The following is a 12,496-nucleotide window of genomic DNA, read 5'->3' on the forward strand; positions in this document are numbered from 1 at the left end:
GTTTTTTTTTTTTTGTTTGTTTTGTTTTTTCTTGCAGCTATTGAGCTTTTCACATCAAAATTAAGTTGTAAAATAGCCCAATTGTGTTAGTTGTTGTTTAATCATAGGCTACAATATTTCATTCTACAAACATCTTTCCTGTAATATAAAAACATCACATACACCGATCATTTTCATTAAGAACATTTTTTATTCAACATTGTATTCTTAGTAATAAATAAATGCACAGATCATTCATTTACAATAAAACTGAGGGAGAGTCTTTGAAAAGTCCCAGTGGAGAGTTGATATTGCCATGATGTCGTAACAGCACTGACCAGACAAACAGATCAGGTGGACATAGGACAAACCAAAAGACATTTAGTATTGCGTTTTACCACTGATTAACTCTCTTCTGACTCTTCTCTTTTTCCTACAAGTTCATTATTATTCCATTGGGTCACATCTAGTCAGCCTATCTTCAACCATGATGTGCAAATCAATCATAAATTATAAATACAATATTGCATCACTTCAAAGTGCTACAGAGAGGTGCCGCCAACAACCGTCCAAAAACATTACGCAGTAGTGGAGTTTCTTTGTAACATGGTTGTGAATGTTTGACTGGGTGGACTGGGTGAAAAAGCACCCATGGGTGGACTTTGGAGATTGACATTGCAAACAGTTTCTCAGTCTCAGTAGCATATGGGTTACAGTATCTATCTACCCTTGTAAGCCTGTATTGCACTGATTCAAAGTGACAACTTACATAAGGGTTGGTCATTTTAATTCTATGGGAACAATTATGTAGTAACTGTATGCACGGATTCCAGAAGTATCAAAACAATTACCGTACATCTGCAGTAAAAAAAAAAATAAAAAAAAATGCATGAAATGTTGCAGGTTTGAAAATGAATATTTGGAATTACATTTGACATATGGATAGGCTATGAATTACAGAATATATATTACCATCATATTAAATAAATTAACATTATACTTTTGCACTATCCTTTTTCTCCAAAGTCAATCCATAGGAGCTTAAATCCATGTTATACCTTTAAGAACAAGGCACAAACCTCTTAAAAAACAGTGGTAGTGCACAATCCAGGCCATTGACTCCATACATTTCCCTAAGCAATTTGTCAGATTGAAAAAAGTCACTTATGCTGAAAGAAAGCAACAACATCCTGTGTGTTTTGGGAAACTGCCATGTGTAAAAAGAACACATCATTTATAATCCTTAAAAAATAACCAACAAGTGTGCTTCTAGATCATTTTGGTTCCCCATTGTGGACCTTCCATCCTAGTCGCTCGGCTTGTGGCCTTTTTTGGCATCTGGTATGATTTATTTATCTGCTATTCGGGGCGGAAGAGAGCGAAAGATGAGAGGGGAGGAATAAAAGAGGAGAGGGGGCAGCTCACAAAAGGATGAAAAGAACATGAACGGAAGGTGTATGTGTGGGAGAGGGGGAGAAGAGAAAGACAGGAAGCCAGCAAAGCACCTGTCACTGCTCTCCCTCCATCCTATTTTGTCACCCAATGAAGGAAGGAAGAGACGGAGAGTAAGAGTGGGTCGGGGGTGGGGGGGGGGTGCTTAAGATCCCTCCTTCCTTCCTGTGTCCATCTCCTGTCGTCTCCGTAGCAACAGGCCCCGTACTCATACTGAGCTTATTCATTTGGGTCGTCATGAATGAGAGAGAGATAGGTGTGTGTTAAAGTAGCGTGCCGGTTCAAGGAGAAAGCTTCAGTCCAACACTCCACTCAAGAAAAAAAGTGTATATATAATGGGAAAAAAAATCCAGGGATGTTTTTTGGTCTATTGTGATAATAGTGAAATGGATGGAGCGTTGGCTGGTTTGTGTACCATTGAAAAGTCTTTGTAACATAGACAGTAGAAGCATAGTGGACCAGGATGTCGCTCAGGTAAAACTGCAATACTTGAGAAGGCTATTAAAAACATAAGTAGAAAAAACGTGTATGCATGACAATATTCCAGTTTTTTGTAAATATATACCACCAAATATGGGAAAAAGTTATGCATTTAGCTGGTAATTTAGCTAGCTTATGATACTAATGCACTTGTAAAATGAAGCAAAAAACTAAAAACTAAAAAAATGAAAAACCTACTCATGTTAGTAGCAGTATGTTAGCTGCCAGTGATCAGTTTTGGACTTAAATAGCTAGTGGGAGAGCAGACACCCCTGCCCGGTACTCCTCTACTGTCTATGGTTGTCATTTAGGCACCGTGACGCAAACTCTCCCACCTTTTTGGAAGCATGTAGCTGTCAGCATTACAAGACTGACAGCTCTCTCAGCCAATCACAGCCCAGTGTGTGTGCTCAGCTTTGTCCGTATTGTCCCAGCTGTGAGCAAAATGTCCGTCCAGCCATCAGCAGCCGGGAGATGTTGTGATTGGATTGTGGTGCAAGTAGACGGGGTTGACCACTGAGACGGGAAAGCTGAAGATGAAAGGCGAAGTAGGCGTGGCTGTGGCGGAAGGGTTGGCGGCGGACTTGGGTGCTAGCAGGGGGCTGGCGGTGGCAGCGGCCTCGGCGGCACAGGAGGTGGCTAGGAGCTGGGATTCGAACTGCAGGAGCTGGCCCATGAAGCTGAAGTTGGGGGAGATGATGCTGCGACGCCTGCGCACAAACTCAAAGGCTTCATCCAGACGCACGCGCTTCCTCTTCATAAGGTAGGCCAGGCAGATGGTGGCTGAGCGGGAGATGCCGGCCTGGCAGTGGACCAGCACGCGCCCGCTGGAGTCCCGCACTGAGTCTGGGGAGACACAAGGTACAACAGGTTAGAACAATGCACACAAACATGGGGGTTACTAAGTACATTTTTATATCATTACAAAAATCTAAAAAAATCTTGAGCCTAGACACGGGTGTTGATAGCCTGAGGTGGCTGGTGGTTCCACTGCTACGGTAAGAGTGGAACTGAAATAGCAAGATGACGAAAGAGGAGAGAGAATATATTTATATGAACAGCAAGATGACATGAGTTCCTAAATGCTGACAGAAACATGGCAGGTAAAGTGGCTTTCTCAAGAACAAGATAAAAATCTGAACTAGGGATTTAATCTAAATTAAACTGCAAACTTTTCCAATCTCTACATTGTACAAGTTTTTTAGGGTTTTTTTTTGTAATTAAATGTATGCTTGCATGTATACTCTCACACATGACAAACAGCGAATATCTTCTGTGGATATTTTTTTGGTTATACTTTTGGCTCTAACATACCCAACAAGACGCAACATTCAAATCTCAACGTTTACATTGCGGAAAACATCGTATTGCTATTCTCAGCTGACACCTCCGTTCTAAAGTGTCAAACATATCTCCACATATCACGTCTAAAATAGCTTGTACAAATCTGCAGCAATGCCTTCCTTATCGCACTTCCTCTCCTCCTCCTCTCTGCATCCCTCAGCACCGTCTCAGCTCCGAGTGAGAAAAACAGCAAATCACATTTAGCCACACAACCACGCAAGAACCAAATAATAAAAAAAATAGCACACACTTCCTCCCCGTTCTGTCTCTCTCCCTCCTCTTCTCTGTGCGTTTAGGCCAATTCATTACATTCCACCAGGCAATAGTCCGATTTTTTTTCGCTAATTCAATTTCCCCAATGAGCTTCGTCGGCATGATTGGTTTAACAATGTTGTGTGGCGTGAGCAGCAGCCCGCAGGGAATTAAGCTGGCTAAATATAAAGAACTTATTGGGGAAAACTTTATTCATATTCCATTGATTACATGCATTTCATTTTCAGACGTATATAGTGTTGTAATCAATTAAATTTTGTATTCTTTTTTCCTATATACTCCCTCATATGAAAACACTCACACTCAGTTCAGACAGCCGGTTTTATACCCTCTGTATGCGTGTGTCACCGCCTTGACGGATCTGATATGGATTACTGCGATCGGCGCTGCGGCAGGCGTGTAAATAATCCATAATGTATTGCGACAGCGGATTCGTGTAGGAAAATATCAGGTTAGTCATCTTTGGACGTTTTGAACTAGCCATATGGGAGGAAGTGATTTGGTTTTTCGAAAAGCCTTATAGACAATGCAATGTAAACTGAACTCACTACACAATATTATTATTATTAGGTTATTTCATTTATTTGAGACTGGATACTCAGTTTGATTAGGTTGAGAGCACATTGATTTCATCCAACCAATTTTCATATGCATACAATACTTTTTTCCATAGTATCTCCATTTAAAATTAACCCATACTTCTTCTTTGGCACGTCGATTGACATCAACTTAATCAAAAATGGAACTATTTACTGTGTTGCTACTGTTTCTAACCTTTTTAAGCTACTTGTAACGTGATTTAAACTATTTTTAGCATTTCTTTGCAACCAAATATGTGCCACTATGTTCCACTGAATAATGAAACCTCTACCCTTCTATGACACCCAGTTAACATTACCGCACTGACAGCCTCCATCTGACCTGATAATGACATGACCTACAAAACAACAACACGCATGAGATGGATTTGGAGCAGCCGGAAGAAACCATATGCTAACCCGCCACAGTTCTAGTTCTAGTTCCAGGCACTGACCTATGAACTCTATGGCCTCCAAGAACCAGCAGCTGATGTCCTCCTTGTGGTTATCCTCCACGGGGATGCACTTGTACTGGTAGGTCCCCTCGAAGTGGTTGGGGCAGTCGGCCGACACGTTGAGCAGGGCTGAGATTCCGATGCCATCTAGAACCTCCTTTTTTGAGGCGTGAAGGGCGCTGCCGAGGTACAGGAATGGGAGGATTTCCACCGGACCTCCCTGGAACAAACACAGAAACAAAGCCATATGGTTCGATTATGGTTTGTAAATAATTCGACAGTCGCAAGGGATAACACAAAATGGAACCAGGTTTTTAAAATGTGAAAGGAGAAAGTAGGTGTTTATCTATCTTATGACTTCTTAGCTAAAACCTTTGGTACACACGCATGAATTGTTGGTCACATGCACAGCTTTAAAAGTGTTTTTTTTTTGTGAATCAGGGGTGTAATGCCATTATTTTCTTTCTCTCGGGTTTGCAATTGTTAAAACACTTAATACTTACTTAACGATAATTACATGCAGCAGTCAGATTTTGTCAAAGTGCTGCATTTACACTATAAAGGGACAAAAAAAATCTGGGCCTTTACTTTGAGAGTTGCATAGGCTTGCTACACTGTTTTGTGCCACTAGATGGAGTAGAGAGTTAACATGAATTGTGTGAAATGACAAGGGAAAATTTGTTCTAAAAATAAACATAATAGTACCATTGTTAGTAATAAATATGATCCACATGAGCGCTTTGCTAGATTTACACTAAATATGAGATTCAATGATACAATGCTATGTGCATGTTAAAAAGGTAATACAGAAATACATGTTACGCTTGCCAATGTATTCAATATGTTTTGCAATAAAAGCAGAAACAATTAACTATATGCCATTGTCAAAACCTGGATATAACTATTTGCAGTGAACAGTGCTATGTGTGGCTGTGTTCGTGCTGTCATGTGGTGTCATGGGTGTCACGCTTGGCTGGGGGCCCTTGGCTGGAGGTCTGTGGTCTGAACCGGTAGTGCAACTTATTGACGAGGCCTTAGTGCGTTTATGTCACTGCCTCTGACGAGCGTCCCGCTAACACAGCATCAGGAAATGATCGATAGTGCTAAGAGATGTAAGGTGAGGAGGAGGAAGAGCAGGAGAGGGAGGGGTAGGGAGACAGGACGAAAACAACAAGATTCACTCCGGATCTATTTGCCATAACAGACTGGGGTGGACAGAAAATAGATAATTAACTTAAGTAGTCTATATATTATGTTGGAATTATTGTCCTGTTGTATGAAATGTATTTGTGACACTTTTTTTATCAGGTACAATGATAATTAGAATTCAAAAGGAACAGAGAATATTACTGGTTGTAACTTTTTTTGTCATAGTAGGCTAACAATAGTAGTAATATCTGTAGTATTAGTGGCCTAGTAAAAGACATGAAATATGTAGTAGTAGGAACAGTATTAGTAACACTGTAAGGAATAGTAATAATAATAGTAGTATAAGTATTGTTAGTAGCCTCATACAAAAAATGAAAGTAACACTACCAGTATAAGTATTTAAGTATATAAGTACGGGTTGCAGTAGTAATAATAGCAGTAGAAATAGTATTTGTATAGTAGTATCAGTAGTACTAGCAGAACATTTTGTCATTAAATTCAAAATGGGAAAAAACATACAAAATGTGTGCTTTCTTTCAGACCATTTTTAAATATGTGTTACAATCATTTATTTGGAATTTGAAATATTCATGCTAGTTCCTGGAATAAATAAGTCTGCGGCCGTGATAATCAGTAATTTTCCTCAAAAACACACAAGAGACTGGATTGTGCCCCCTGAAGGGAATTTAAACCAGAACAAAAGGCCTGGCTCTAGATAACCAATCACCATACAAGGTCAGCAGGGTCACAGGAAGTGGCAGCGAGTGCGACGCTAAAAACTGACCCCAGGGTAACACTAGGAACTCACTTGAATATGCTTGTGGAAGATTACTGTATGAATGGTCAATATTTAAAACTGGCTAAGCAGCTCTGAATAAACAGATTATAGACTGTATGTATGCACTCTTATGTTTACAAAGCAAATAGGTCCAGGCTACAGTTCTGTTTACCTAACAGGAGAAAGAGGACGTCAGTAGAATACATCGTTACACTGTTAATTTATTCAGAAAATACTATGTATAAGAATATGTAACAATCAGTTACATATTCTCGTACAATTTACTTTACAGTATATTTCTGTGATTTTATACATGGAATTATCTTCTTTTTTTTTATTACTATTATTTTTTATAGCTGGATGCTTTTGTTTGCTACTACTGACTTCATGGGAGCAAGATTATTGACAAACAACTTTTACTTGATTATATTTGACAAAAATTTCAGTATACAAATTTTGAAAAACTAATAACTACACCTTAATTAGCCTTGATAAAGCACAAAGAATTGATTATTGGATTGGGGCTAGGAGTCAATAAACCTGTAGATTTTTACTTATACTATACTTTATTTATGGAAGGTGAAAAAGGTGTTATCACTATCTATCCCGTAATGAAAGATTAGACACTTTATAGGTAGATGTTTAGTATCTTACCTGGTCATGTTGCGGCGTCCCACACGATGAACAAGCAGAGTCCACGCTCGACTGACTGGTGAGTGAATGTAAGGATTTGGTTGTCAGGCAGTATTCGGGGTACTCTGTGAAAAACCTGTCGTAACCACCTGCAACACAAACCATAGTAACAACAATATTAGTCTATATTCTCATTTGTTGCTCAGAAATATCCAAATTTAAAATCCACAAATGTTGAGCCTAATCATTTTATGAGTCCCACAAAGTCCAGTATCCAAATTTACAGACTGCGTTCACACTTCCACACACACCACATCAAAACTGAGACCAGGACTTAACTGGAACTTAACCAGGACTATAAGAGGTGCTAACCGGGATCAAATCAAAACTTTATATTCAAACAACCATCTCCTAAAATTGAAATTCACATTTTACCCTAATGCAGATTCAACTAAACATTACAGAACCATATAATGCTATGACACCAACTGCAAGCCAGCAGTACACCCACCACCATGCTTTAACATAACTGCGTCACCACATTGCACCAACAATAACAATACTTTCTATCAACCACATCCCAGAATACGATCGTATTTCACTGTGGCACGTACAGAATCTATTTCTCAGTGTTATAGTGTTGGTGATGATGGAACTGCGTATATTGCTTGATACCCAATGTGCATCAGCATTACCTCATCCTCTGCCCTGGCTGCTATTGGCCCACGAGAATGTGAGTAGGGTGTGTGAGACCAAAAACATTACAACAGAGTCAAATGGATACTATAAATGGATGTCCGGAGCGGAGATTGATCAAATAATTGAGAATTGGATAATACCAAGACTCTGTAAGGTTATGTCATACTATGTCCAATTGTATAGACTGCAGATTATAATGTTTTTCATTTGGTTGTCTGTAGAATAATCTTTCTACAGCATTTGTAATATGTGAATAGATTATTATAATGGATTTTCACAATTTCATTCTGGTGGATTCAGGTGGGATTCCAGTTCATGGATTGTCATGCAGTGACCTACTAGTATCAATATTCTTGCTCAAATAATTTCATATTGAGAATAAATATAGGACTACTCAATAATACAGTTTATAAGATGTTGGTATAATAATAATAATAATATTTTTCATTTAATAGGCTATTGTTAAAATTTGAAGTCTGGGCTGTAGATGTTATGAATGAACTATGAAGTGAGACTTTCAGATCAATTTACAAAGTGAAAACATAAGATACACTTTAACGTTTTCGACAATAAATCGTTAAACAAACAGGCTATAGTGCAGTGTTTTTTTACCTTTTAGCAGGTAGACGAGCGTGCCCGCGGAATCCCTGCACAGCGCGTTGAACACGAGCGTCACCGTGCTGTCCTCTTTCACCGCGTCCAGATCGGGCGTCCTCTCGTCGTACAGCACTGCAGCCGAGTACATCCCGGAGCGGAGCCGAGCGCGCGCCTCGTCGTCCCCGGCCAGCACCTGGTCCAGACTCAGCACGGAACCCTTGGCCCGGCGTCGCACGATCGTGTTGCACCGCGCGTTCACGGCACCTCGGATATGGCCAGCGCTGTACGCGAGGAACGAGCGGCAATCCAAAATCAGCACCTTGGCCGCCCCTCCGTCGTCCTTTAGGAGCCTTTTGAGCAGCGGGCACTCCATCTCGCACATCTCCTCCATTTGCGCGTCGTCGGGAAAACTGTGAAGTGTTTAGCAGCGTCAGTACGTCTCCAGTCTATCCTCGCATCTCTCTCTTTCTCTCTCTCTTCTCTTCGTCTATCCTCGCCCTCTGCCTCTCTTCGCTGTGTCTCCTCCTGATTGTTTCCCTTTTGCGTTTTTTTTTCTTTTTTTTTTATGAATGGGTGCATGGCGTCACAGCGGAGGTGACGTCAAGCGCTCAGAGCCAATCAGAGAGCGCACAGTTCCCCGTCCCCCCTTTCGTCCCCTCTGCCGTTCATTCATAAAACAAACCTGCAAACATCAATGAAACAGAGGCGTGGAAGACGAGATTGGAGTCCAGAGGTGCGCATTCGGTCATCCACTGCTCCGGGCTTCATTCATAACAACTGAATAAAACACAATTCAATGATTATAAGATTATAATGAGTTTTACAAACCAAGTAAGAGTTATAATGTTGTCACTAATCATTTAAAAACGTGACTCATCTTTCAAGTCAACATCTTAGTGAAATGAAATTCTTAAAAATGCAATATAGCTTACTGAATTGTAGAATTTTAGAATTTAAAGGTGGACTATGCAACTTTTTGATAGACAGTTCACAACCTGTCTCCATGGATGTTATTGCTTTGCCTGGAATGGAAAGAGATGGATCAGAAAGAGTGTTAGGGTACACGGTATGGTTGATTTGTTGCACCGTGGAATTTGGAGGCGTACAACCCGGCAATAACATCTCCATGGAAACCAGCAAGTGATAGAACCCTGCTCCAGAAAGGTTACATAGAGCACCTTCATCAACACTGACATTTCAAGAGGCAAGCAAGGTTTAATACACTATTTTGAAAACATTCAAGCCTTAAACTCAAAACACCATCCATTATTGCATTCACTGGACACTAATTTAGCATATCATTGTCTGTCACGCTAGCATGGGGCCCTGCAGGTTGCTTCCTCCCTGCCTGCAGCCTTGTAGGAGTAGGTGGATTGGTGACTGTAAACTGCCCGTAGTGAATGCATGTGGGAGTGGGCGGGTGCCTGTCAGCCCTGCAATTAAGTGTGTCCTCAGGCTCATGATACTAGTGTTACAGGAAGACCCACAGCACCCCTCCACCTGCGACAGGAAGCAGACGTCAATGAATGCTTTGTTTCAGTTAATTAATTAGACACCAACTGTAGTGCGAACTAATGTGGCGGGGTGAAAACATATGCTAATATAGGTCTCAATATGCAGTAATGTGTTTTAATTTGTAGAATTTGACTTATTTACCTACATTTTTTATTATTAAAGGAGACATGTTATGATTTTTCTGTAGTAATAAACTTGGTAATAAACTATAACCCATTTTGCCCATTGTAAAGGGCAAAATTCGTCTTAAATGGCTAGTAATAGAAATGGGAACGCTGACTTTGTGTTAAAGATGCACAATTGATAAGCTCTTCCTCTTAATAGTAACATTTTACTGTAGCAAGCAGTGTATTGTCATTTACATATTTGTATGCTAAAAAATCGGTGTACTGTATGACATTTTTGAACATTACGTGTATGACCCAGAGCCAATGCAAGTCAGGATAGGGAAGAGGGTAGGTATAGAGGTAGGTGAAAATAGACATTTTTCGAGCACTCTAACATGCATGAATTAATCGAAATACAACTGAGTAAACAAAATAAATAAATATGTCACCTATAATGACATATATTCATTCATTTATATATTGGGCTGGCAACTGTTGATTAAAAGCAGAGTAGGGAGTAGGCCTACATCTAGACAAAATGAACATTTGAAATTTGAGTCTGAGAATCAACTTTAAAAAGACTTTCCCATACTTTTTGATGCTATACTTTTACAAACACAAAACAAGTTCTTCATTCTTTTAAACATACTATTGTTGTCTGCACTTACTGACAGTAAAACCAATACCTAAAAGGCAGCTTCCTGTGTAAACAAATAAGCTAAACGGCGCAGGAAACAGACTTACATTAAATAAATGCACTCCCACTCTGTTCTGGAAGGCCATATGTGGAGGAAAGGATTCTTGCATATATTACCATTTATGTGCCCACTTGAATCAGCACAATAGACCTTGTGTATAGTAATTCATTCATAAAACTGTTGGTTGGTGTAGCCTATACGTCATGTGATGTCATAACATTCAACATGCCAATAATGTTTTTGCTGGTAAACTGTCAACATACAATTTTCTTATCCTTCTTTAAAGTTAATATCTCTGTAATATAATGCACAGTATGCCTTTCCTCACAAAACAAACTCAGTTACTACAGACAGTAAGCATCAAACAGTCGCAATACTCCACCAGATTAATATGTTGACATTTCTAGGATATTTCTTTCAAAAACTGTAGTCTGTGTCTCTTTATAATATATTGTCCATTTCCCTCCATCTGAAATTGTATCAAATTTTATAACGTGAATGCATCTTATTATACTTTGACACAGATTTTGGTTTTAACTGAAGTTTTAGAAGTTGTTTATATGATACATGGGCGTAGCAGATGAGGGCACTGGGGTGCACACGTGCAGATTTGACCACATCCTATCTGATACTTTGTGCGTGAGTGTGTGTGTGAGACTGTGGGTGTGTGTGTGAACCCACGAGCGGAAACACCATTTGCATCTCCTCTCATTGCGCCTAGGTATTTGCATGGTGATCCCGTCGTCATGGTTACGGGAACGAAAGGGAGAGGCAAATTGGTAGATCAGACCGCAAAAGAAGAGACAGAACCAAAACATCTCATTTTCAGAAGTGAGAACACAGACAAAAAAGTCGATGTTTAGCCTAAGTAGAAAATTCTGAGGAGGATTCACATATAGACAAGCAAAATAGAAGTCAAAGCTAATTTCTTCTGCTGTAAAGTTTGCTGTTAAAGGTACACTATGCAACTTTTCTGATGTAGGATTCGCCACCTGCTTGTCTCCCTGGAGATTTGGAATGTTCTCAAATAAACATCATGTATTTATTCATTTACAGGGGTTTCTATTTATTAAAAACAAACAAACATAACACAAAACGTGCATTCTTACTCAGAGCAGAGTCACTTTTCCACAGATCTGACGTGTAACTTGGCCGTGTGGTGCTTGTCTCCAGACAAATAAGTTTAATGACATATTGTGGAACATATCAGGCAAAGCAATAACATCTTCACAGAGACAAGCAAGTGACCTTTACATAGTGGCCCTTTAAGCTTCAAACTTCAAATAAATGTTGATATTTTTGGTTGTTAAACAGTTGTACCAGAAGACATGAATAAAAGTTTGATAAGCTGGCTTACATAAATGCAATTATTACACAAGGTATTTCTAGGTTAAGTGAACACAAAAGCCCACACATAAATAGTCCAGTTGTTAGATAAAGTTGTTTTCAATTTGATAATGTAAGTGGAAGATCAAATATTCCTCCACTATTGGGTGTCAACAACAACCCACACAGCATTCTGTAGTGTTTGTTTCTGTAATGTCCTTGGAATATGTACTTTTTCCACTATCGTTCCATAAAAATACATGTGAAATTGTATCCAAACATTGAATGGCACTGTATTACTTAATACAAAACCCCATAGAATACAACATTGCAGAAATTGAGTCAACCTTATGGAAAAAGAGCTACATAAATACAACCTATAACCGACATGGCTTACTGAGTTATGTTATTCTCAATACGGTGGGAGTAAAAA

The 12,496-nt window shown here is 39.5% G+C and overlaps 1 protein-coding gene across 1 annotated transcript; it reads right to left on the minus strand.

Moving 5' to 3' along the window:
• Positions 1–170: 170 nt before the first annotated feature.
• dusp4 (dual specificity phosphatase 4) lies at positions 171–8,952 on the minus strand. The gene is made up of 4 exons (XM_033976291.2): positions 8,433–8,952; positions 7,143–7,270; positions 4,562–4,781; positions 171–2,757 (listed from the first exon to the last, which is right to left on the minus strand). Exons 1-4 carry the CDS (start codon positions 8,806–8,808, stop codon positions 2,372–2,374), a joined length of 1,110 nt encoding a protein of 369 aa, XP_033832182.1. The 5' UTR covers positions 8,809–8,952; the 3' UTR covers positions 171–2,371.
• Between the last annotated feature and the right edge of the window lie 3,544 nt (positions 8,953–12,496).

The sequence above is a fragment of the Periophthalmus magnuspinnatus genome, chromosome 12, assembly GCF_009829125.3.
Source record: "Periophthalmus magnuspinnatus isolate fPerMag1 chromosome 12, fPerMag1.2.pri, whole genome shotgun sequence".
Classification (NCBI taxonomy): domain Eukaryota; kingdom Metazoa; phylum Chordata; class Actinopteri; order Gobiiformes; family Gobiidae; genus Periophthalmus; species Periophthalmus magnuspinnatus.

What these genes read in the sequence shown, in the direction of transcription:
- dusp4 (XM_033976291.2), bottom strand. Translation starts at nt 8,808, where the DNA reads ATGGAGGAGATGTGCGAGATGGAGTGCCCGCTGCTCAAAAGGCTCCTA. An exon ending in GGACGCCGCAACATGACCAG is followed by an intron (nt 4,782 to 7,142) that starts GTAAGATACTAA and finishes TGTTTGTTCCAG; the next exon opens with GGAGGTCCGGTGGAAATCCT. An exon ending in GGAGGCCATAGAGTTCATAG is followed by an intron (nt 2,758 to 4,561) that starts GTCAGTGCCTGG and finishes GTGTCTCCCCAG; the next exon opens with ACTCAGTGCGGGACTCCAGC.